This window comes from Pteropus alecto, unplaced genomic scaffold (genome assembly GCF_000325575.1).
Source record: "Pteropus alecto unplaced genomic scaffold, ASM32557v1 scaffold68, whole genome shotgun sequence".
NCBI classification, from domain to species: domain Eukaryota; kingdom Metazoa; phylum Chordata; class Mammalia; order Chiroptera; family Pteropodidae; genus Pteropus; species Pteropus alecto.
Window position 1 is genome coordinate 7,213,819 of NW_006441386.1, and position 23,463 is coordinate 7,237,281.

Consider the following 23,463-nt stretch of genomic DNA (forward strand, 5'->3'; position numbering starts at 1 on the left):
GTCAGGAATGAGCCAGCCGAGAGACACAAGGTTCCTTACAGCGTTTGGGGTCAAGTCTTGGCTTTTGCCTTATTGGTAGACTACACTTCAAATCTATGTCTGCCTTATTTGAACTTCACAGGGACCATTCAGAGCGGAAGGCACAATTTTACAGATAGATAACCTGAGGCTCAGGGATGTTAAGAACACTGCCCAAGGTCTTCTGCATATGGCAGAGCTGGAGCTGGTACCATTTCTATTTTACTCTAGGCCCATGGTCTTTCCACTTTGTACACATGGGATCATGGAGATGCGGTTTGCACAGGACTATGTAGCAAAGCAATTACTCCTTTTGCAATTTTCTTTTAATTCTTTTCATTAATGACTAGGAGAGGGTTGCAGTTTGATGCTTATATGTCCCTATTACCTAACACTTCCTAATTTTTTTTTTTTTTTAATGAAGAGATCTACCTCAAGCTTAGCACTTTGAGGAGTGACAGTGTAAGAGGAAACCTCTGATTTTTTCCTCTACGCTCAATACTTACACTGAATGCTTCTGTGACCAGATGTGGGGGAAGTTTTCCCTACCCCAAGCAGTTCTCCAACTCCCGTGACACCAACTGGGTCTACCACTGTCCGCCTGAGGTTGGCATTAGATCACACAGGTTAAGGGCTCTGTCCCCTAAGACTCTCTACTCCTCCAGGATGCCAATTGCAAGTCTAGGTTGTCACCTGAGCTTCTGACCAACCAACTATAAATCAGAGGTTCCCATACCTCCACCTCAGGTTTGATTAATTTGCTAGAGTAGTTAGTTCACAGAACTCAGGAAAACAGTTTACTTACTAGGTAGTGGTTTATTATAAAAGGATGTAACTGATTCAAGGTTCATGTGCCTGATGCCAAAACTCAAAATGTCAGAGTTTGGAATAAGGAAAGTTTTATTGAGCGAGAAGGCACTAGCTTGAGAAGATGGAGGACTTTAACGCTTCCGCAAATCCATCTTAAGAGCATCCCAAATGCGATTGTCTTTTCTGTCAATGGAAGGGAGGAGGGGTGGGGCAGGAGGTGGGTGAGGACCGTCAGCCGCTAGGTGCCTGCTGACAGGGGTCCAAGGAAGAGTGAAAAATCTCTAAATCTCTTTGTTCCTGGTGGGTCTGTTGACCCCCTCTGATATGAGTCAGGTCTTGAGGCTCCTGTAAATTTTTGATAAACAGTCATTAATTTGTATGTATTCCCCCCCGCCCTTTTCAGAGAGGCACCTTCTGACAAGAGGCTGTTTTTGCAACATACTCAAGCCTCAAGCAGAATCCCTCTAGTTAGTGCATATCTATAGCTAGAGCTATTAGCCTGAAGGCCATGGGAGAAATGCAGACTGGAGCATTTCACTCCGATACATATATTACTCAGGATCAGCCAAATGGAAGAGATACACATGTAGAGCAGGAGATGGGGAAAGGGCACGGAGCTCCTGTGCCCTCCTCTCCAGGTGCTCCACTCTCCAGCACCTTCACCTGTTCAGCAACCCCGAGGCTCTCCAAACTCCTTTTGGTTTTTTATGGAGGCTTTATTACATAGGCATGGTTGATTAAAATCATCGGCCATCGGGGATTAATTCAACCTCCAACCCTTCTCTCCTTCCTGGAGATCAGAGATGGGGCTGAAAATTCTAATCCTCTAATCACAGGGTTGGTTCTCTTGGCTACTAGCCCCATCCTTAATGGCTTTCCAAAAGTCACTTTATTCACATAAACTCCAGTGTGGTTGAAAGGGGCTCTTTTTAAATAACAGAAGATAGCTTTATCTCTCATATCACTTAGGAAATTCCAAAAGTTTTAGGCGCTGTGCCAGAAAAAGGAGAAAACCAAATACATTTTCTTATAAGTCACAATATCATCACAGACAGTATCCAGCTTGACTTTACTAACACTTTTTATTTTATTGATTTTTTAAACCTTCCGTAAAGCTTCCTTTTAAGAAAGTTTAATTAAAAAGGTGATTTAGTGTAAAGAAAAACAGTAAGAGAGTAAAAGTACAGAGAGTTTTTAGATGTGAAAAATGATGGTGAAAGTGTAAGTGACTACGCCACCGTCGAATTCTATACCATCACTGCAGCCAGGTCTTGTTATTGCCAGCAGGTCTGAGTCGGACCTACCTGGCCAAGCCCTGTGGCTGGGAGAGCGCCAGGGCACAGTTCTGCCCTTGAGGGCTCCCGAATTCTCCAAGGAGCAGGTCTCAAGTACAGAATATGGGGCCATGCTCGGGCCAGAACTCCTGGTTGTGCAGGGTGAGCATTTAGGTTCACGTCAAGTCCTAATTCTCAATTCTAGTTTTGGTAACAGTTTGCTTTCCCAGAAAAATTATAGTCCTCAAATAGCAGATAATCAGGGACTACAATTCTTGTAAAATAAGTCCTCACTTATTGGTAGGATAACAAAACCAATTTTACTGTAGGCTAATTGATATAAACAAGAGTTAAGTTCTTAAGGCATCGCATTAACATTATAATGAAATAACATTGCCCGAACTGTTATCATTATTGTAGGCCTTGTTATTGACAAAACATTAGTTTTACATTTTAAAAAACTCAGCAAATATTTACTGAAGCCCAACTAAGTCCCAGATAGCCATGAATAAGATAGATGAAGTCTCCTGTTAGGCTTGCAGTCCTAGTGCTGGGCAGATCCTGGGTGAGACCCTTAACCTCACTCTGCCTCATTTTCTTCATCTGCTGTATGGAGGCAATAACTCCAGTCTTAGGAGCTCTTGCAAATGGTAAGAGCGGTGATGTTTATCATGTCACCTGGCATTGTTCCATAGTAGCTGCTTAGTGTTTGTGTCAGAATGTGTTTTTCACCAAGCACTAGCTAGGTGCCGCAGGAATACAGAGATGGCACTTACATTAAAGAAGCTGAGAAGTCAAGATGTTGAAAAGTACTTTTTAAAAATGGTTTATGAAATGTTCTCATGTGCATTATCTAATCAGGGCCTCTGCAACAGAAGTGTGCGCTGGGCAGGGTGGGTGATCTCATCACTAGGTCTCTGCAGGCTCCCAGAACTCTAAGAAAGAAGGAATTCTTTCTGGTGGAGGGGTTGAGAAGATGTGTTTTGGAAGGTGATGTTGCAAAGGGCCTAGAAGCTGGTCCACACCCTGAGGCTGAGAGGGCTTTGCCACCAGAGGGCCAAAGGAAGGACGGGAGGATGGGCAGATGAGCTGCAGTCCAGCTAGTTCCAGCTGGGGTGATACAGGAGCATTCCTGGTGGAAAAAAAATGTGTTACTCAAGGGAACCAGTGTCCAGGTCCCATCTTACAGTGGCCCTGCATTTCCTCGTCTGTAACATGGAAGTGCCCCTCCTACTCCACTCCCACCACAAGTGAGGATGTGGATGTGCCATGGGAGCTTATGGAGCCATCGTTCTCCCCGTCACTTTTTTGGCCTTGCAAGATGGACTTGAAATAACACTCCTAAACTGCGGGAGCACTTGTATTTTATACCTTCTAATTGTTTCTCTCTGCCAGGATGTTAAAACTGTATTTCCTTCTTCATAATCATAAAATTTTAACCTTAATATGTTGTGTCTGTCCTTCACTATACAAATCCTTTTCTCATCCCTCATTATATCACGTTGAATACCTGCTGTGGCCAGGGATTTTACGTATACACTAACAGGGAAACAGTTAAAGTGCAGTGGTTAAGTTCTGGGCCCTAAAGTTGGGTGACTAGGATTTGAATCCTGACACTACCACATAGTAGCCATGTGATGTTTGCTGTTTACTTAATCTTTTGAAATCCATGTTCTCAGCTGTAAATTGGAGGTAATAATAGTACTTAACTAACTCCACAGGGTTGTAAAAATTAAATGACAATTTATTGTAGAGCTATTTGCCCAGGTCCTGGTGCATGATGAGCCCTCAAATGGAATGTATTATTAGTTTTTATCTTCTTATTACTATCCCCTCCAGCCTTACAGGAGACCCTAAAGGAAGGCATTACAATTTCATTTTGCAGATGAGAAATCTGAGGCACTAGAGACTGAGGAGTTTGCTCAAGTCCACCTAACTTAAAAGTGGCAGAGCTGACTTTTGAACTCAGATCTGTAAACTTCACGCCCCATGTTTTTCCTACTTTGTCATCCTGCCTTCAGTCTGTTAGATATCGTTGATATCCCATTTCAAAGATGAAAAAACTTGAGACTCAGAGATGTCACTTAGCTGATATAACTGGGCCACAAGCCTGGACCTTCCACTATAAATCCCATGTCATTGTCCCTAACCACTTACTGTCAGTGAGCGCAGGTGATTTTTGCCATAGCACAGAGCTTCCTTACCCACCAGGTCAGTGGGATGTGATAGGGCTTAGTGTGGGGACTACATGGCTCAGGGCTATCTCAGGAATTCTCACCAAGATTTCTGGTGCCTAATAGTTGGTGCCTGAAGGCCTTTTAGGCCTTGGCCTCCTGGGATGCTGTGTCTAAACCTTTGAGCATGGATATAGTTTAAAACCAAACCAATGAGGCCAGCTGTGTCTGACCAGCAAGCACTTTGAATAGCATGGAGGCATAGGACACATATCATCAGTCTCACCAAGCCTGGACTTCTAGATGCAGGCCAGGGGTCCCTAATCCCCGGGCTTTGGACCAGTCCCCATCCGTGGCCTGTTAGGAACTGGGCTGCACAACAGGAGGTGAGTGGCTGGCAAGTGAACAAAGCTTCATCTGTATTTGCAGCCACTCTCCAGTGCTAGCATCACCACCTCAGCCTCACCTCAGATTATCAGGTATTAGATTCTCACAAGAGCACTGGTCCCTAGTACCAAAAGGTTGTGGACCGCTGATGCAGGGGATCCAGGAGGAGGACCTGTGTGCGCAGGTGAATCTCCCCAGGCGTGCTGGCCTCCAGAGCCCTAAACCAATGGTCTACATTTGGCTTTCAGAGCTTTAGTAGCCCAGACACTCTTTGATGTCACTGTCTACGAGTAGCTGACAGAGATGCCGCCTGTGGACCCTTATGGAGCCTGGAGTTTGCTCTCTGAGCTCAAATCAGCATCAGTCCAGGAGGGTACTTGAGACAGTCTTTGCCTTCCAGGGTGGGGATGAGAGAGTTTTATACACCAGGCAGAGTAGACTTTGCCCTCTCTCCGTGTGAGCACAGTTCCAGCTCAGGAGCAACACTGTGACTAGAATATTGACAGGAAAACACGCATAGCACATGGAAGCTCTCCAGCCTCTGGTAAAAAGGAGTGGCATAAGGCGGCATGAGATAATGTTGAAATCCTGACCAACATCCTGGGATACATCAAGTCAGACAAACTTTATTTAAGACTTTATGCCAAGCCCTTCTGACAGACAGATCAATACAACAGAGCCCCTGCCTTCCAGTCCAGTGGGAAGGGCAGTCATGAGAACCGATTCATCCGGAGTAAGCTATGCTGGAAAACACACTTGTGAAGAGCCAGGGAGACCCAGGAGGGAAGGATGGACTCTGACTTGGGATTATGGAAGGCTTTCGAGAGGAGGGGGCATTGGAGTTGAGTCAGTACCTGGAGTGGGAGTTGGACAGGCTGTGGTGGTCAATCTGAGGCCCAGAGGGAGAAAGACCATGTGATATGTTGGGGTGGCAACACTAAGTTTTGTGGGATTGCGAAGGTATGTGTTTAGGTTGGAGTGGGCTAGGGGTGTGGAAAAGACGGGCTGGAGCCCAATTGGAGCATGTTCTGTAGAAGAGTGAAATGATCAGACCCTGGTTTTAGAAGGGCCCCATGTGGGCTGCCTGGGAGGTGGATAGAGGGCTGTTGGGATGCTGGAGGCAGGCTGAGGGATGTTTCAGGAAGTGATCCAGAGAGAGATGATGAGGCTTGAGGAGAGAGTCCCTGTATATATAGTGAAGACACAACTGATGAGCCTCCAAGGCCTGGCTGGGCATGGAGAAGCTGGAGGGACAGTTGAAGGTGGGACTGACAAGGCACAGGCTCAAGAGCAAGTTTGAGAAGGAGCAGGAGAGGCCATAATGTGGAGGGAGGGGATTCCCCTAGGAATAGCTGATGAGGCTGGGGAGTTTAGTGAAACCCAAATTTAGGAGATTTGGGGATGAGAGCAACTAAAGAAAAGAGAGATCAAGGCTGTTAGAGGGAAGACAGTGAAGTAAAATATATATTAAAATTTTTTAAGGCTAAGCGAGAGCTGTGATGGGCAGGGTTAGGCCACTTACCATTCCTTTCTCTGGTCCTCAGGGCTGACTTAGATGAGGAGCACGAGACAGGTGGCAGGGGCTTAGAGGGAATGTCAGTTCTGGAAGGCCTCCTTTGTTTTTGTTTGTAAAGTTTTTAGTGAAGTATATAACACAACAAACATAAAGGTACACACATCATTAAATGCATGGTTTAATTTTTTGTCACAAAATGAACACATGCAATAAGCACTCAGGTCAAGAAATGGCCCCTTCTGCCCCTGCCAGTCACACTACCCCCAGGTCACCCACACTCGTGACATAGTTGAGTGATGTCAGTGTCACAGAATTTGTATTCTTTGGCCTCTTTCTCAACACGGCCTCAGGTTTATTCACATTATATGCAGTTCTTCCGTTCTCATTGCTGCACAGTATTCCACAAAGTGAATAAACCATCATTTATTCCTTCTAATTATGATGGACATTAAGATCATTTCCAGGCTGCAGTAAGCATTCTAGTATATGTATTTGGGTTCCCATATGGATGTATTTCTGTTAGGTATGTGCTTTGAAGTGGATTTGGTGAGTCATAGGGAAGGTTTGCGTTCAGCTCCATTAGACACTGCCAAACATTTCTCCAACATGTTTGTACCGGCGCGCTCTCCCTCCACCAGCCTGTGGTATTTCAGTAGCTTCCCTTCCTCATGAGTGCTTATTTTTGTCAACTTTTTATTTTAGCCGTACTAATGGACATGAAGTGGTATCTTCTTTGAATGTTTTTCTGATGATCTTTTTCATGTGTTTTTGGCCATTTAGAGATCTTCTTTTGTGAAGATCTGTCTGTTCAAGACTGCCCATTTTTTCTATAGGGTCGCTGGCCTTGTTGTCTTCTCAGGGTTCTTTATATTCCAGGTCTGAGTCCTTTGTTAGATTAATATATCGTAAATATCATCTCCCTTCTGTAACTTGCCTTTGTAGTCTCTTAATATCTTTAATGATCAGAAAGTCTTGACTTAAACTTAATTCAATTTGTCAATCCTTTGGTTAACCTTAACCTTCACGGTTAATATTTTTGTGTCCAGTTTAAGAGATCTTTACTCTTAAAGAACATCAGGAAGTTTTTGTTTGTTTGTTTTTGTTTTTGTTTCTGTTTTTGTTTTTTATGTAAAAGTGTCATCGTTGTAGCTTTTAAACTTAACTCTGCCATTCAGCTGAAATCAACTGGGCACTGGCGAATTGCGTGAGGGGCTTCAAGATTCATTTTGTTCCCGATGGGTACTCACTCGACCCAGCACCATTTATTGAAAAAGGTCATTCTTTTCTCACTGCACTTCGCTGTTACTGTTGATATCAGTCAGGCAACTGTATGTGTGTGTGGTGCGGGGGCCATTTCTAGACTTTTTTTTCTATTGATCTGTCTTTTATCCTTTTACAAACCCCACAGTGTTCTGTTCTCTATGATTTTATAGTAACTATTGATTTAATATCTCATAGGCTAAGTCCTCCAGCTTTGTTCTTCTAAGATTCTCTTGTTTTGGGGGGCCCTTGACACTTCATATAACTTTTAGAATCAGCTTGTCATTGTCCACCAAAAACAAACAGTAAAAAAAACCTGCTGGGATTTTAGTTGGGATTGGGTCGAATCTGTAAATTAATTGACATCTTACAATATTGAGCCTTCTAATTGACAAATGTTTTTCTCCCCCAGGATAGGTCTTTTGAACAGTTTTTAATAGCAATTAATGACTTAGAGGAGCAGTTACAAGCAACGCGTTCTCTTAATAATAATAATTTTGAACGTGGCTCTTTCATAAGCACTCTCACTCCTCAGCCTTCACACAGTTTGTACCTTGGGACAGAGCATTCTATGCCAGGCAGCTCCTGATTGAAGGGAGCCTAGGGCAGTGATGGTTCCCACAGGAGTCTGAAGCTCCTGGGGGTCCCTCTATGCCCCCCATACACTTTGTTTCATGCACGTGATAACAACATTCTGCATGGAGCACCCCTCTTGTTGGAAGGGAATTTATTTCTGTTGCTGCCTCCCATTGTGCAGAGATAGCATCCCATTCCTGTCTGAGTCCCTAGCTGGGCCAAGGGCCTGTTAGACTGAAGATAACTCAGAGAATGTTTGTTGAATTAGTAAATGCTAAATTTGTATGGTGTGGCTGCCTCCAGGGCAAATTGGTCCACAGGCTGGGTTTGGCTTACACAGTATTTTAAAATTTTTAAATGAAAAGGCTGGCTTCTTTTGGAAAAAAGTCATAGGATCTGACCACGTTGGGCCCACAGCGATGCCTGCCAGCTGTGGCTGGAGCTGAACAGGGCCACCCTCCTAGATGGGGCCTCCGCAGCGCAGCCTCCACCCCCAGCTGGCCCAGGCCCCCAGGCTGCTGTGGTCTCCTCGGCTGCACTCACTGCTCTGAGCAGCACTGTAGCGTGCGCACCACACCCCCCTCCTCCCCCGCTTCACTTCTGGTGCCAGACAGCGCTTTAAAGAAAAACAAAGCTTTTTATTATGGAACATTTCAAACACCAAAGCATATTGCATAGAAGAGTGAACTCATGTTCACCTATTACCCTATTTTAACAATTATCCTCTCCTCACCAGTCTTGTTTTCTTTTTCCTCCCCACTGCTCCTAGATTATCTTAAAGCAATCACATAATTTCATAATTAATCATATAATTCATAGGAATTATGAATAAAGAAATCATGATTTCATAGGAAGTTGGAAATATTTCCTATGACCCTATATGGAAATATGAAATATGAAGATATTTCAGTCCTCTAAAACTCAAGGACTCCCTTTTTTATTTTGATTTATTTTTATTTTTTATTTATTTTTTAATTAAGTTTGTTGGGGTAACATTGGTCAGTACAGTTATATAATTTTCAGGCATACATTATAATTTGACATCTGTATATTCTATTGTGTGTTTACCATCCAGAGTCCAGTTTCCTTCAGCTACCATATATTTGACCCCTTTTACCCCGTCTACCTCCCCCCTCCTCCTCCACCCCCTACCCTGTGGTAACCACTAGTCTATAGTCCATGTCCATGAATCGCTGTTTGTTTGTCCTGTTCATTTGGTGCTTTTAGGTTTATATTCCATATATAAGTGATATCGTGTGATTTTCAACTTTTTCTGTCTAAGCTTATTTTGCTTAGTATGATTATTTCAAGGTCCATTCATGTTGTTGCAAATGGCAATATTTCATCTCTTCTTATGGCTGAGTAATATTCCATTGTATATATGTACCACAGCTTCTTTAGCCAATCATCTATTGTAGGACACTTCAGTTGCTTCCATGTAGGATACTTCAGTTGCTTCCATGGCCTGGCCACTGTGAATAATGCTGCTATGAAGGACTCCCCTTTTAAAACATAACTTAATGCCATACTCCTGAAAGTCAACAGTAAGCTTCAATATCTTCAGATAATCAGCATTTGTTCATAGTTCCCTGGTTGACTGATAAAAATTTTTAAACCATTTTTTTAAAAATTCAGGATCTAGACAAGACCCCTATATTACAGTTGATTAATCTTATAAGGCCCTCTCTGGGGTAGGAAAGGGGTGAGGTATATTGAGGTATAATTTACATGCAATAAAAATCACCTTTAAAGAAAAAATAAATGAAATTCACTGTTTAAGTGTACAGTTTGATGAATCCTGACAGATGTATACAATTGTATAACTAGTGTTACAACCAAAATATAGTATATTCTGTCATCCCCAAAAGCTCCATCCCAGGTCCCTTTGCAGTCAGTACCCACCTCCACTCCACCTCAGCAACCACTGATCTTATTTTGGTCCCTGTAGTTTTCCCCAAATGTCATGCAAATGGAATTATGTAGCTACAGCCTTTTGTGCCTGGCAGCTTCTTAATGTAATGGGAAATCTCTCAGTTCATGGACTTTCCCTCCATTCCTGTTTTTCCTTTGAAGGTTGTTTGAAGAAACCTGATCATTTGTTTCACAGAGTTTCTCACAGTCTGGGTTTTGCTGATTGCATCCCACTGGGGATGGCTTCTGAAAAGCCACAAAAGAGCTCATTCTCCTATGTGATCTTTATTTAGGGACTTGCTCCGGACAGAAGGGCCAGAAAAGCCAGGAGTCAAGGCTTTTGGCATCATTTCTGTCCATCCTTATCTTTTGAGTGCTGACAGGTGGAAAGTGATCTGGAGTTTTTTCCACATATAGCTCAGGGTCACTCTTTCTATAGAGAAGTCCTTGGCTCTCCCAAATGTGAAAATAGAAACACAAATGAGTTTTATAGAGAGAAAAGCACGCAGAGAAGGCCTCTGTGGACGTGGAGAGTGTGCCATGCCTAAAGGCTCCCAACATCAGTGAAATGAGAAGGAAATGGGCTCAGGATATTGCTCACACCCTGCAGGCACAGGCGGGGTTTTTTTGCTGCCACCTGACCACTAAGGGATTTCACCTGCCTTTTCTTCTTTCCTGTCTCCTGATGAGATTGGGGTGGTTTTGCCATTCTGGTTAGTACCTGCAGCTTCGAAGGTGGGCTGTCTGGGAGCGATGCAGAAGCTGAGTGTCCTAGACCTGCTGACCTTGCTGGGCATCATCAGGGCACTTGGTGCTGGTGGCTCAAGGCTTCTCTTCTCACACTTTTTCTCTCACTTCTGCTAACTCCCCACCCCAGCCCCGTTGTTGTCCGCCCTGCCACCCTGTTTTCTTTCCCTTTTCCTTTTGCACACAAAGGCAGGGTCACTTTGTGACAAAAACCAAGTCATCCCAGTGTCAGAGGATGCGGCTTTTTCTGTCACTGATGGGCTGAATATCCCTGAACAGTTTCTTGGACCTCAGTCTCTGCTCTCTCCTGAACGATAGCAATAGCCCCGCCTAACACCTGACAGGCTCAGTTACTGCCCAGTGGTCTTTAGGGCTCAGGAGAAAGGCCAGAGAGCGCCCTGCGGTGTTGGGAGGGCAGGCGGCCAGGGCTGCTGTGGCAGGTTGTGGGGTCCTGGTCTGCATGTTCATGGATACATGTTGAAGGCTACATGGGCGAGGGATATAGGAGGGAAATGGCAGCCCACTCAAGCCCCAGAGCGCCCCAAATGACAAGGACCTAGGATCCCTGAGAAGGGCTGTGGACTGTGCTTTCTCGACATTCCTGGGGACACACCTGGGACTTCCTTCTGTGCCTTGACTGAGAGGGTGGGACAGAGGGACACAGCATGCTCAGCGGGAGCGGACATGAACTTTCACAGGTCTGGAGTTGAGTTGCCGGCTCACACCGGAGCCTCATTCTCCTTGAATACTAGCTGGCATACAGTAGGCACTCAGTAACTAGTAGTTCCTGTTCCTTTTTGTGACCTCCCACACCTGCTTTAACCTTCCTCCTGTAGGCCCTCGTCACGGGAAGTCCCTTCTGCACTGCTCTTCATCAGTTCTTGGCCCTGTCAGCGGAAAGAGATGCTGTTTTTTATTTAAGCTCCGGTGAACCACTTTGTTTTCAGCAAAGGCAGCTCTTCCAAACCATTAACTTTCTGCCCCAAGGCTCTGAAACTGTGTTGCCCACGGTAGAGAAATCCTGGCCCGCTTGGGGGAGCCATCTTCCCGTGGTAGAGGCCTCAAAGTCAACGTTGGTCTTGTGCCAGCCAGCCTGCCCCACAGCTCTGTGGCCATCATGTGCCCTGTCTCAGCGCTCATCCCCTCTCTGACAGTTGGGGCCTGCTACCCTGGGGGTTGGAGAACTTGCTGCCACACACTGGGCTCTGGGGAGAGCCATTCAAAAGCAGCTGTCTCATGTGTCACTATAGGTAGCGGAAAGTCCCAGAAGAAATCAGTTCCACTGTGCAGAAAATTAAATTCTTGAGTTGTAGTTTTCAGAAATCCTTCTGAGTGTTGCCAGGAACTGGAAACAAAATGAATCACATGGGGACATCTTGGCTCATCCGTGTCCAAGTGACTCAGTGCTTTTGTCCACCCTCCCTTTTGTCTTCTCCACACAGCAGGCTGCAGTCGACTTCTGAAGCCTGAACCGGAGAGACTCCTGCTCCCAATTTAGGAGTGGCGGGCCCTAATTGGAACCTTTTGCGCTCCATTATGGAGCCGCTGGTCTCTGGGCTCGGAGCCTGGGCCAGCTGCAGCCTCTCGCGATGGGCTGTCTGTACTTGGGTTCTTTGACGGGGTGCTCCTTAAGATGAAGCATCTCAGCAGCGAATGCTGTGACCACCTCACTGGGCAGTACCCCCACTGTGCAATGGGAGGGTGAGATGTGCTGGTTTCACAGCACCCTGTATGCTCTCAGGTGAGATAGGCTCCCAGGTCTTAGGCTCTGTTGCCCACAGTTCTTTTGTGGGGAGGAAGACGGGGACCAGATCTAATTTAATATCATCCTGAGGCGCCCTGGCAGTAGATTCAATGCAGCTTCCTTTATGGAGAGAGGCCCTGCCATAGCAACCTGCATAACTGCTTTCTAGTGTCTAGAAGAGCTTTATTCAGCCACCATGACTTCTTTTTATTTTTTTTTTTCAAGTAGGAAAGGGGGAGGATATGGAGAGAAAGGGCTCTGATATAAACAGTTTCCAAGGAGACCCGAGTTGAGGTTGGGAAGGTTTTCTCCTTCCCTCGGTCCATACTGGAGGAGGAGGGGTGTGTGCCCAAACGCAGGGGATCACGGGAGGTTTCAGCTTGGAGCCCTGGTTCCTCCCTGCTGGAACCGCCAGATGTTGCAGTGTTCTCAGGCTCCTGGGGGCGGATGCACGCAGGGGCTCAGCCAAGATTCCAAGAGGACTTTGGAGTATCTAGGAGCACTTTCAGAGATCACCGGCCCGCCAGCACTGTGTAGAGGATGAACAGAACCCAGCTTCCTAGCTGCTGGCTCCCTGCCTGTTGCCAGGGGAGTGCTGTAACCTGCCTTCTTCCTTAAGTCCCGGAGTTGGGAGTGAGAAACCATGGGGTGCACGTACTCATCTCCTCGGGACGAGCCCACCCGAAGAAGGTCAGTTCTAGACAGTGTCCCTGGCAGCAGACTGTGTCGATGCCCCTCGGGCTAGGGGACACCGGACACTTGTACTCAAGTATGGATGGAACTTCTTTCTGGGCAGGGAAGCCCTGGAGGTATGAAGAGGGTGCCGTTGAGAGTTGACCAGCAGAGTTGAGGGCATTCCCTGGGGGTCTTGGTTGGGCAGGGGCACTGCTGGCCCCTTCAGTCCTGGGTTTGCAGGCTGCATGTCCCTGCTTCCAAAAGACAGGATTTGGACCAGAAATCAGGAAGGCCCCAGCCACCGACTCTGCCTATTTAAGGATCAGTTCCCAAGTGCAAATTCCAGTGTGAAGCTCTAGGTAGGGTAAAGTCAGTTGAGGGCTCTCAGGTGTGGACCTGTGCGGGCTGAGCAGCAGCACCTTGCAGTGGGGAGACAGTCTCTGCTGCGTCCCAGCAGACCAGATGTAACTAGTAGGAACATCCGTAAACTGTGTATGTTGGGGCAGTGACTAGTTGCACGGGGTCTTCCTCAGTCCCTTTGGGTTTCCATTTTCCCCTCCTGGACGTTGGTATGCCCAGAAATTCTGGAAGCCATCCCTGGAGTTGAGGGGGAAAGGGTGGGAATGTTCTTCCTTTCTCCAGGGGTTAAAGTTAACAAAGGGACCAGGGCTGGGGACAGGCGGGGCTAGCCATCTTGCCAGCCTCTGACGGACCCAGCCAGACCTGCTTGGAGGGCTTCCCTCTCCACTCCCAGCGCTACCGGCCTGGAATTCCTTCCCTGTGCAAGTACATCAGGAGGCCACACTGAAGCTCTTCTCCCCATGCACCCCCAGCTGGCAGGGCCAGACCAAAATCTGCATCGGCTGTGTGGGCCTTATGCAGAAGCCCCTTGGCTGCTGATTCCATGGCTTTCTTTCTCGAGCCATTTTGTCTCTGAGACTAGAGCTAAGCTCTTCTGGGAGGACTTTCCTGATTTCTCCAGCCATAGTGCCTGCTCCCTCTGAAGCTCTGTGGTCTCAGCTGTCTGATCCACCATTTGGTCTTAGCATGGGCCACTGTGTGTTGCTGCGCCTTGGAAATCACAGTGTCCACACAGCCTCGTTCTTTTAGAGAACACCCTCTTTATCTCTGCGGGTTAACCAAGTTCCAGGTGCTGTGTAAGGCACTGGGAGAAGTGGCAGAGGCCAAGCTGCAGTGTTTTCAGTCAGAAGAATCTGAGGCCTGGAGAAGCCACAACTTGTCACAGGCCCGTTTGGTGGCAGAACCAGGACTTGAACCCAAGTCTCTGCCCCTGATATGGGGCCCCTCCCATCCCTCCGTGATTCTCCTTAGGGCCTGTCTTTCCTCAACTTGGTGATTGACCCTTGGAAGGTAGAGGTTGCCTTGTTTAGTCTCATGCCTGTGGTGCTGGTACAGTGACTTTCCCACCCAAGCTGGCACACGTCACCTGTAGATGGACAGCAGCCTGGCACGCACTGGGCAGTGGGGATACCACTTGTCCCTTTCTTCAGCAAATCTTCAAATCCACTTTCTTTGAGATGTAGCTTCTATGGAAGCCTCTGCCCTTTTAGAAGAGATAGGATTTGCATTTTGGCTAATGTCAGGCCCTCTCAGGTGGGTAGGGGAACTCTCCAGAGGCTTTCTTAGACCATCTTTGCCAACCCAGAGGACTCAGGACTGACCGCCCCAAAAGCTGAAAAAACATATGCTGAGTGCCAGGCATGTGCTGGTTGCAAAGAGATACCTGATAGCTCCCCCCAGAATTATTAAAGCCAGACCTCAGATTGCGGTCAGGTGCCTGGATGAAAGTGGGAGACACATCAAAGATGGTGACAAATAATTTTACTGTTTGAGGAGCAGGGAAAAGTGTCTGAGGAGGAAATTATACTTTCTGTCTCAAGGATAAGCAGCAGTTTGTGGGAAAAAGTCAGAGGAAGGATGTTCTAGGCAAAGACAGCAGTGAGTCCAAAGGCACAGAGGAACCAAGAGAAATTATGAGTAGTCAGTGTGGCCCAGAGCGTTCGTAAAGTAGAGTTGAGGGCTATGCGCTGGGCCGTGGTGTGAGATACACTCCAAACTGGTGACCTCTGTTCTCTTATCTAGAATATCTTCTCTGATATGGGTCTCTACCTGGGGTTTAGCTATTCTAATTATCTGCATTGGAGCCTTCAAAATCAATCTGTATCCACATGCAACATTTGACATAAAAAGTAACTTTCATTTTTCTTTCACAAAAGCATTACATGTTCATTGTAGAAAAGAAGGGTGGGGAAGTTGAGAATAGAGATTAGCAAAAAAGGGAGTGGGGGAAGACTCATAATTGCTTCCCTGGGAGAGAACAACTCTTAATGTGTCAGTGTTCATCTTTCTCCTTTCCTTTTAAATAAAATGGGATCGTGTCATCCATATTATTTTGTATCTCGCTTTTCCACTTAAATACACCAAGAACATCCTTCCACAGAGATAGATAACGATCTGCTCTCTCCTGGTTAATAGGGAACCACATGTGTCATGCGGCTGTAACCTGTGTAGCCTCACCCCTATTTTTAGACATTTGAGTTGCCCCTCTTTTTTTTAACTATATGTACATCTAATTATGAAAATTATGGAAACCATCTCACCTTTTATTCTAACCCTTCGATAGTCTCTCTCAAGATGCTGGTATATTTCTCTTCAGCTCCTTTTTCTATGAATAATTAATAATATGCACTCTGCTCTGTAAGGACACAGATTCTTGTTGTCCTCCTGTCAGTCATATATTATACCCTGGGAGGGATCGAGTGTGAGGGCAGATGTGTTTATTACCTTGGTGACACAACTGTGGCTTGTTTTTCACCTGGCTCTGCATCGCTATTTTCAGTTTCTACCAGAATTTCTATCAGAGCTTCTGCTGTGGTGCATCCATACACAGTGATTGGCAGTGGTTGAGAAACTGAGAAAGAAGTACTCCGTATAAATGAACATTCCAAAAAAACAACACTTTTTTTAGGTGTCAACCAAGTTCCTTTAGTTTGTTTTTATTTTTTAATTGAGGTAAAATTCATACCCATTAAAATTCACCATTTGAACTGTTTTAAAGTGTTCAGTCTCGTGGCTTTTAGTATAGTCACAATGTTGTGCAACCATCCTCACTATTTCAAAACATTTTCATCACCCCAAAGAGAAATGGTGTCCCAATTAAGCAGTCACGCCCCATCCCCACTCATCTACCTGTCTCCGTGGATTTGCCTGTTCTGCGCATTTCATATAAATGGAAATTGCATTTAGTTTTCTATCTGCTTTTTTTTTTTTTTTCAAAATATGCTTCAGGAACATTTGTCTCGATTGCTGACAGTTTTCTTAACCATCAGTTTAAATTTACTTTTTTTTCCAATTGACATTCAATATTATTTTGTATTAGTTTCAAGTGTATCGCATAGTGGTTAGACATTTGTATAATAGACAACACGATCCCTCTAGTTAGTCTGGTACCCACCTGGCATTATACATGGTTATACTATTATTGACTATATTTTCTGCTATGCTTCACATCCCCTAAATTTATGTTTGAATTATGTTTAGTAGGTAATATATTCTTATGACTCAGAATTCAAAAGGATCACAGTGGTAGAATTCACATCATTTTGCACCTTGTTTCATCTAAGAGTGAGTATTGGTGAGCATGCCTTGTTAGTGCAGACAGACATTTAATATTCTCGTTTATGTTCTAGTTTAGGCTGCATATAAACCAGAGGGATAGTAAAGATGTTGCTGTTGGTGGCTGGGCATGGACAGAAGTTGGACTTGTGGGCAAGATGTCTAGAAACAAGACCCCTTTGGAGTGTGGGTTGAAGCTGGGAGTTGGAAGAGAATGGGAACAGGCCTTAGGGTCTCCATTTGTGCTCTTGCCCTGGCCCCTCTCATGTTGGGATGCTGGGGTAAGGTGGAGTAGAGGGGGAGGGCCTCTCCGGGTTCCTATGAGGATAGGCCATTGCTGGATGAGAAAGCCGGGGAAGATGTCCCCGACTCCCTCCCTCCTGCTCCTCAAGGGCCTGCTGCACTCACATGGCCTCCCAGACAGAGAAGAGAAGCTGGAGTGGCCGAGTCGGGCACCGGGCATTGCCTCCCATGGGGCCCCACATGCAGCATTATTTAACACTAAGGCCCTGAAAATAGCCTGCTGCTATTTCATACTAAAATAGGTTAGTAGATGATAATAGTCCTGGACCTATTAACCTAGTGAAAAGCCCAGTGAGGACTTAAATGTGAAACTTCTGTCTTTATATTTACAAAATTACATGTCTAAGCAGCTTTGCAGAGGCATTCTTAAAAGAAACCTTCACTGACGTAAGTTTTTCTTCGGACTGCTGGCCTCTAGCCTGGAGGGACATCACTTTTATGCAGTCGTGCTGAGTGTGTGTGTGTGCGTGTGTACACTCCACTCTTTAGTACACTTTCCCATGTGTGGGAAGATGTAAGGGGAAGAGCATAGACCTTGGAGTTGGGCTGGGTTTAGTCCTTGTGTGGCCACTTACTGGCCAGGGAACGAGGCACAATGCTGTCATTGGGCCTCTGTCAACTCGTCTGTAAGATGGGCATTCAGTTCCCCCTGTATTGGGGTGGAGATGGGCCTGCTTTGTGGCAGGGGCTTTCTGGATGTGATCTCATGTTACCTTCCTGAGACCTCACATCTCCAGCATGTCACCCCCAGATCCTGAAGTGCCTGGTCATCTCCAGCTGCATCCTTGCTCGCTGGCCAGCCTTTCTGACCCCGTGCGGACCCCTGGCTGGCAGGCTGAAGGGAACCAGTGGGGGAGCCCCTGTAGGGGAGAGGAAAGATGGAGGCTCTGCACCCTCCCCAAGGCTGGGCCCATCCCCTTCTGATCCCATCCCACCCACCCCAGACACAGCCTACTTTGGGCCCCTTCATACCTTACCGAGTCCCTTTCTGCCTGGTCTGATCCCATCCATGGCCTATCCATGTTTCATGAAGAACACAGCACCTTGACCGGACTGATCCGAATTGGAAATTGGGATAATCTCGGCTAAGTAAGTAAAAGGCACGAGTGTAGAGGAGGCCAGCCTTCAGCTAACTTTTGAAAAACTGTGGAAATACTCAGCACCTGCCTACACACGCCTGCTGCCACTCTGTGCCGCAAGCTTCTGTGCGAGGATTTGGTGGCCACCCAGAGAGAGACCCTGCTGTTGGCTGAGGTCTGACGGGAGGTTACCAGGTGAGTGAGTGGCTGGTACCAGTGACAGCCACCAGTTATGGAGCCTGCGTTATGCTAGATGTTCTGCTAGGTCATTTATATCCTTTTTCTTTGTTTGATTTTTGAAAAAACCTGTGAAGTAGAATTTGTTATCCCCATTATCTAGTTGAAGAGCAATGAGATCCTGGTTCAAATTCACTCAGCTGCAGGCGAGGAAGTCTGCCTGACTCCACAGCCCCTGCCCGGCCTCCTGCACCTCATTGCCTCCCAAGCCTGCCCGACAATCTTGGTAGTGGGAGAAAATGGGTTTTGGAAGCAAATTGTAAAATTATAAACTTTTTACTGAAATATTGTATCTGTGGAAAAGTACATATAGATGGATGATTCTCGCCATATTAACACCCAGATCAAAGAGCAGATCATTACCAGCTCCCCAGGAGCCTTCCTGCTGTCCCTTGCCCACTGTCCTGACTCCTGTCCCCACACATTAGTTCTGTCTGTTTGGGACTTTGTATAATGAAGTCATATATATGTACTCTTTTCTACGTGGCTTCTTTCACTCAGCATCACATTTGTGAGCTCATTCATGTTAGTGTGTGTGGTGACCATCTTTTTCATTGCTGCAGTGGAGAATGTTCCGGTGTATGAACACACCACAGTTTCTCTAATCTTCTGCTGATGGACGACAGGGTTGTTCCCTCTGGGGAGCACACATGTCTAATGCTGCCGTGAACTTTCCTGGTATGTCTTCTGTGCGCGGGTACGGATGTGCTGTGAGGCGATACTGCCAACAGCCTTTCAAAGTAGATGTGCTGTATCGCCCTCCTCCCAACAGTGTGTGGGAATTCTAGTTCCTCCACAGCTTCGCCTGGACACGATATCGTCCGTCTTTAGTTTTAGCCATTCCGATGTGTGAATAATAGCTCTCACTGTGGTTTTAACTTCTGTTTCTCTGACAACTAATAATGTCAACTACCTTTTCATATGTTTTTTGGCCATTTAGATAGTCTCTTTAAGAAACTGCCTGTTCAAGTCTTTTGACAATTTTTCTGTTGGATTATGTATCTTTCTCTGATTTGTCACGATTTCTTATACTCTAGACCCAAGTCCTTTGTCAGATGTTGTTGCAAATATCTTCTCCTGTTTTTCCCACCTTGCTGCTTTAGGCCCGAAAGTCCCTGAAGAGGCTCACTTGGCTTCTTTAGTTGGCCCTGCCGGCCTGGGACAAGGAAAGAGAGAAGGAAAAGGATGGGAAATAGACAGGGAGAGGGGCAGGAGGCTGGCAGCTGGGAGGCAGAGAGTGGACGGAGGGTCCTGAGGCTGCGATGAGACCAGCAGCGGTGCTGCTCTCTGGAGGGGACGGGGCCCAGTTCAGGCCTCTAGAAAGTGCCAGGATGGTAGAGAAGGGAACAGTGAAATGTGGCTTCACTGCAGAGAATGGGTGGGGGAAATCTCAGGGAAGTTGGCACGTGAGCTGGGCCGTGGGGTGGAGCAGAAGTCTGTGGGTGAAGAAGTGGATTGAAGATATTCTGGGTGGAAGTGATGGCTGGACAGAATTCTGAGGGCCACGATGGAGAGAATGGTGTGTGGAGGGAAGAGTCAGGCGAAGCTGGGGACAGGATCTGAAGGCATTTGCATACCCCTATCCTCTGGGTCATGGAAGCCATTAAGGGTTTGAGAGTGGGGCAGGCAGTAGAATGATCAAACCCGTAGTTAGGAGACTCCTGTGTGCTGTGTGAGGCAGGGGTTGGAGGTGAGACAAGGCCATGGGAACCACTGGCCAGGGTTGCTGAGGGATGGGGAAGTGAGGTCCTTGACTATTTTGTTCTCATTTATCTGGGGCGGGGGTCCTGGCTTGGCCAGGTGTTGGTGTCTCGAGACACTTCGAATTCACTATTGGGGAATGGGGATGAGGCCTGGCAGCCTGGCGCTGGACCACAGGCAGCTGCTGGTGTGGTCACTGGGGAGTGGCACAGGGTGGAGCTGGAATGCCCTTCGATGCTGCTACGTGCATCCCATGCCCATCAGACACTTTTGTTTTTCAGGAACTTATCTGTCAAAGACAGCAGCTTCGTGGAAAAGATGAAGAAGACGGTGAGTTTTCACTACATCTGTACTCTTCCCAATGAGTCTTGGCCTGGTGGATGCTTGCGGGCTCCAGCAGAAGGTCAGCTGCACTGGACAGGAGAGGGCGGGTGGGAACCCAGGCCCGGCTCTCTTGTGTGTACATTCTCGTCTAACCAAAGCCCCAACGTTGCTCTGCTGTTGCTGGGAGAGTTTACTGTGTTTTTGAACAAACCAAACTATAAAAATAGACCGTCCCTCTAACTCAGGATGCTGTCCTGTCTCCTTTCTCCCAGTCCAGGCTCTGTCCACAAGCATATCTAAACCTCACAGAGCTGTGGTCATGGCACAACTCCAGTTTTATCCCTTGTTGTTTTTGTTTATTTAAGTATTTAATTTTATGAAAAGGTACTACATTCACTTGGTGAAAATCCAGAACGTGAACTCTTCAGTGGAAAGCCTGTCTTCTCTCCCTGCCACTCAGCCCCAGTGTTCTTAGGATTGTATGAATCCTTCTAGAGCTTCTTGGTGCCCGTACAAAAAACACAGATACTTATTTTACACTTTTTTGAAATACAAAAAGCGGCCTATTGCATACAGTTATAGACTGTGCCTTTTTTTAAAAAGACCTTCCTCTTTCTTTATTATGGCCGTATAATGATTCCACTATGTAACCATAAGTACTGTATTTGTTTAAGCACTGCCCTGTTGATGAGGGGAATATTTCTAATCTTAAGCTCTTACAAACAATGCTGCTGTGACTATGTAGATCATTTTGCACTTTTGCAAATACAAATTTTGCACATTTCCAGAAGTGGAATTATGGGATTGAAAGGTACATGCATTTGTAATTGTGATGAAAGCTGCCAAATTGCCCCCAATAGGGGTCACAGCGGGACACTCTCATTAGCAGTGTGTGAGAAAACCTGTTCCTCACAGCCTTGCCAACAGTTCATTACCAAAGTTTAGGGGGTTGCCAGTTATCTAGGTTAAAAAAATGATATCTCTGTGTAGTTCTAATTTGCATTTTTCTTATGAATGAGGTTAAGCAGATTTTCATATGTTGTGATGCCATTTCTTTTCTTTCTTTTTTTTTAATGGATTCTCTGTTCAAATGTTTTGCCCATTTACTGTTGAGATTGATCTTTCTTGAGGAACTCCTTAAAACTATTAAGGAGATTTACCTCTTGTCTGCAATATAAGTTAAAATATTTTTCCCAGTTAATTGTTTTGACTTGGCTTATGTGTGTTTGTTTTGCCATGTAAAAGTTACATAGTCCACTTCATTCTTCTTTCTATGACTTCTGGACTTCGAGTTGCTCATTTGAAAGGCCTTCCTCATTCTGAGGAGATAAAAGAATTCTTTCATGTTTTCTTCTAGTACTTTTATGGTTTCATTTTTCATATTTAAAATTCAATCTATTGGGAATTTATCCTGGCATAAGATGTAAGGTATGATGGAGCCAGCGCTACTTTTTCCTACGGCTGTCTATAAGTTCCATGTAATAGAGTCCATCTTTTTCCCGCTGGTTTTATCATATACATAATTCCCATGGGGTTTGGGGTGTATTTCCATATTTTCTTATTCTAGTACTTTGATCTTGCTGCCTGTTTATGTACAGTATCTTACTGTTTTAATTATTGAGATTTTATACCTTGTTTTAATATCTGGTTGTGCTAGGCACTGCCCTACCCTCTTCCCATCACTCCTGTTTTTCAGTTTTCCTGGCTATTATTTCATATGTATTTACTTATTTTGGGTAACAGTTTTATCAAGACACACTTCATATTCTATACAATTCACCCATTTAAAATATACACGTTAATGTTTTATAGTATATTCACAGAATTATGCAAACCATCACCACGATCAATTTTAGAATATTTCATCATCCCAAAAAGAAGCCCTATACCCATTAGCAGTCACTCCCCACTCCCTAATTCCCCACCCTCAGCCCTAAACAACTGTTATCTACTTTATGTCTCTATAGAGTTGCCTATTCTGGATATGTCATGTAAATGGCATTATATAATATATGGCCTTTTGTGTTGGCATCTTTCACTTAGCATAATGTCTTCAACGTTCATGCACGTTGTAGCGTGTGTCAGCTCTTTAGTCCTTTTTATTGCCAAATAATATTTCTATGGATGGAGTCTTTTATTTTTCTACAGGACTTTTAGGATCACTTTGTTGAGGAAAAAAGAGCTCTTAAACTTTTTATTAGAATCATGTTACATTTTTGTATTGAAATAGGAAGAAATAACATCTTGTATGTTGAGTTCTCTCCAAAATCAGAGTACCTTTCCATTTAGTTGAGTCCTTTATCACTCAGTAGCTTCTCGTGTATTTCTTATAAGGTTTATTTCTAGGTACTTTATATATTTTGATGCTACTGTAAATATTTAGCTACTATTTTACATCCTGTTAGAGTCCCTTAATCTGATATCGTAAGTATTTTCTCTTTTATTAAGTAGTTTTCGTAGTGATTAATTTAAAATACCTTCTTAAATGATTTTTAAATGATTTGTAGAAATTCAGGAAATACAAAAGGTATGAGAACACTTTAAACTCACTGTAATCCATACATTTTATTTTGTGTTTTGTACCTGTGTCAGGGCTGGATCCAAAAATTAGGGACCACTCTAAGGGATTTGGGGCACTGGGTACCACTGCAGAGAAACCTCATTTCTACATAAAGAGACACGCAGGTAGCCTTTGCCTCACTTCCACCTTTTGCAAAGAACATCCAGTTGGCTGGACCTAATTTACTGCATTGCTAGCTACAGGGGAGTCTAGGGATAGAGTTGGGGCTTTTCGATAGCCGCTGTAGACGGCACAGCAGGAGGGTGGGATGAAGAGCATGTGAGCCAACCCATATGGTACCTTTCCCTGTTGTCTAGATTTTTATAAATGTGTATTACTTTTGCAATCATCCAGAAAAACCTACCCATAATCTCCTATTTAGAGACTCTTGGTATATTTCTTGCTAGTCTTTTTCTTTAGTGTATGCATGTGTATAAATAAAACATATACATATATATGAGGGCGTGGGTATACAGAATTGGATTATACTATATATACTGTTTAGTCACCTTTTTTTTTTTACTGAACATT

At 45.2% G+C, this 23,463-nt stretch overlaps 1 protein-coding gene across 2 annotated transcripts in view; it reads left to right on the forward strand.

The window, feature by feature from the left end:
- LOC102894416 (NADPH--cytochrome P450 reductase) overlaps nt 1–23,463 on the forward strand; it is a 59,692-nt gene that overhangs the window by 26,282 nt on the left and 9,947 nt on the right. For both annotated transcript variants that reach the window (XM_006918564.3, XM_025051565.1), the window contains one exon: nt 20,330–20,378. In XM_006918564.3, coding sequence (XP_006918626.1) covers nt 20,330–20,378 — 49 coding nt within the window. The remainder of the gene's footprint in view (nt 1–20,329; nt 20,379–23,463) is intronic.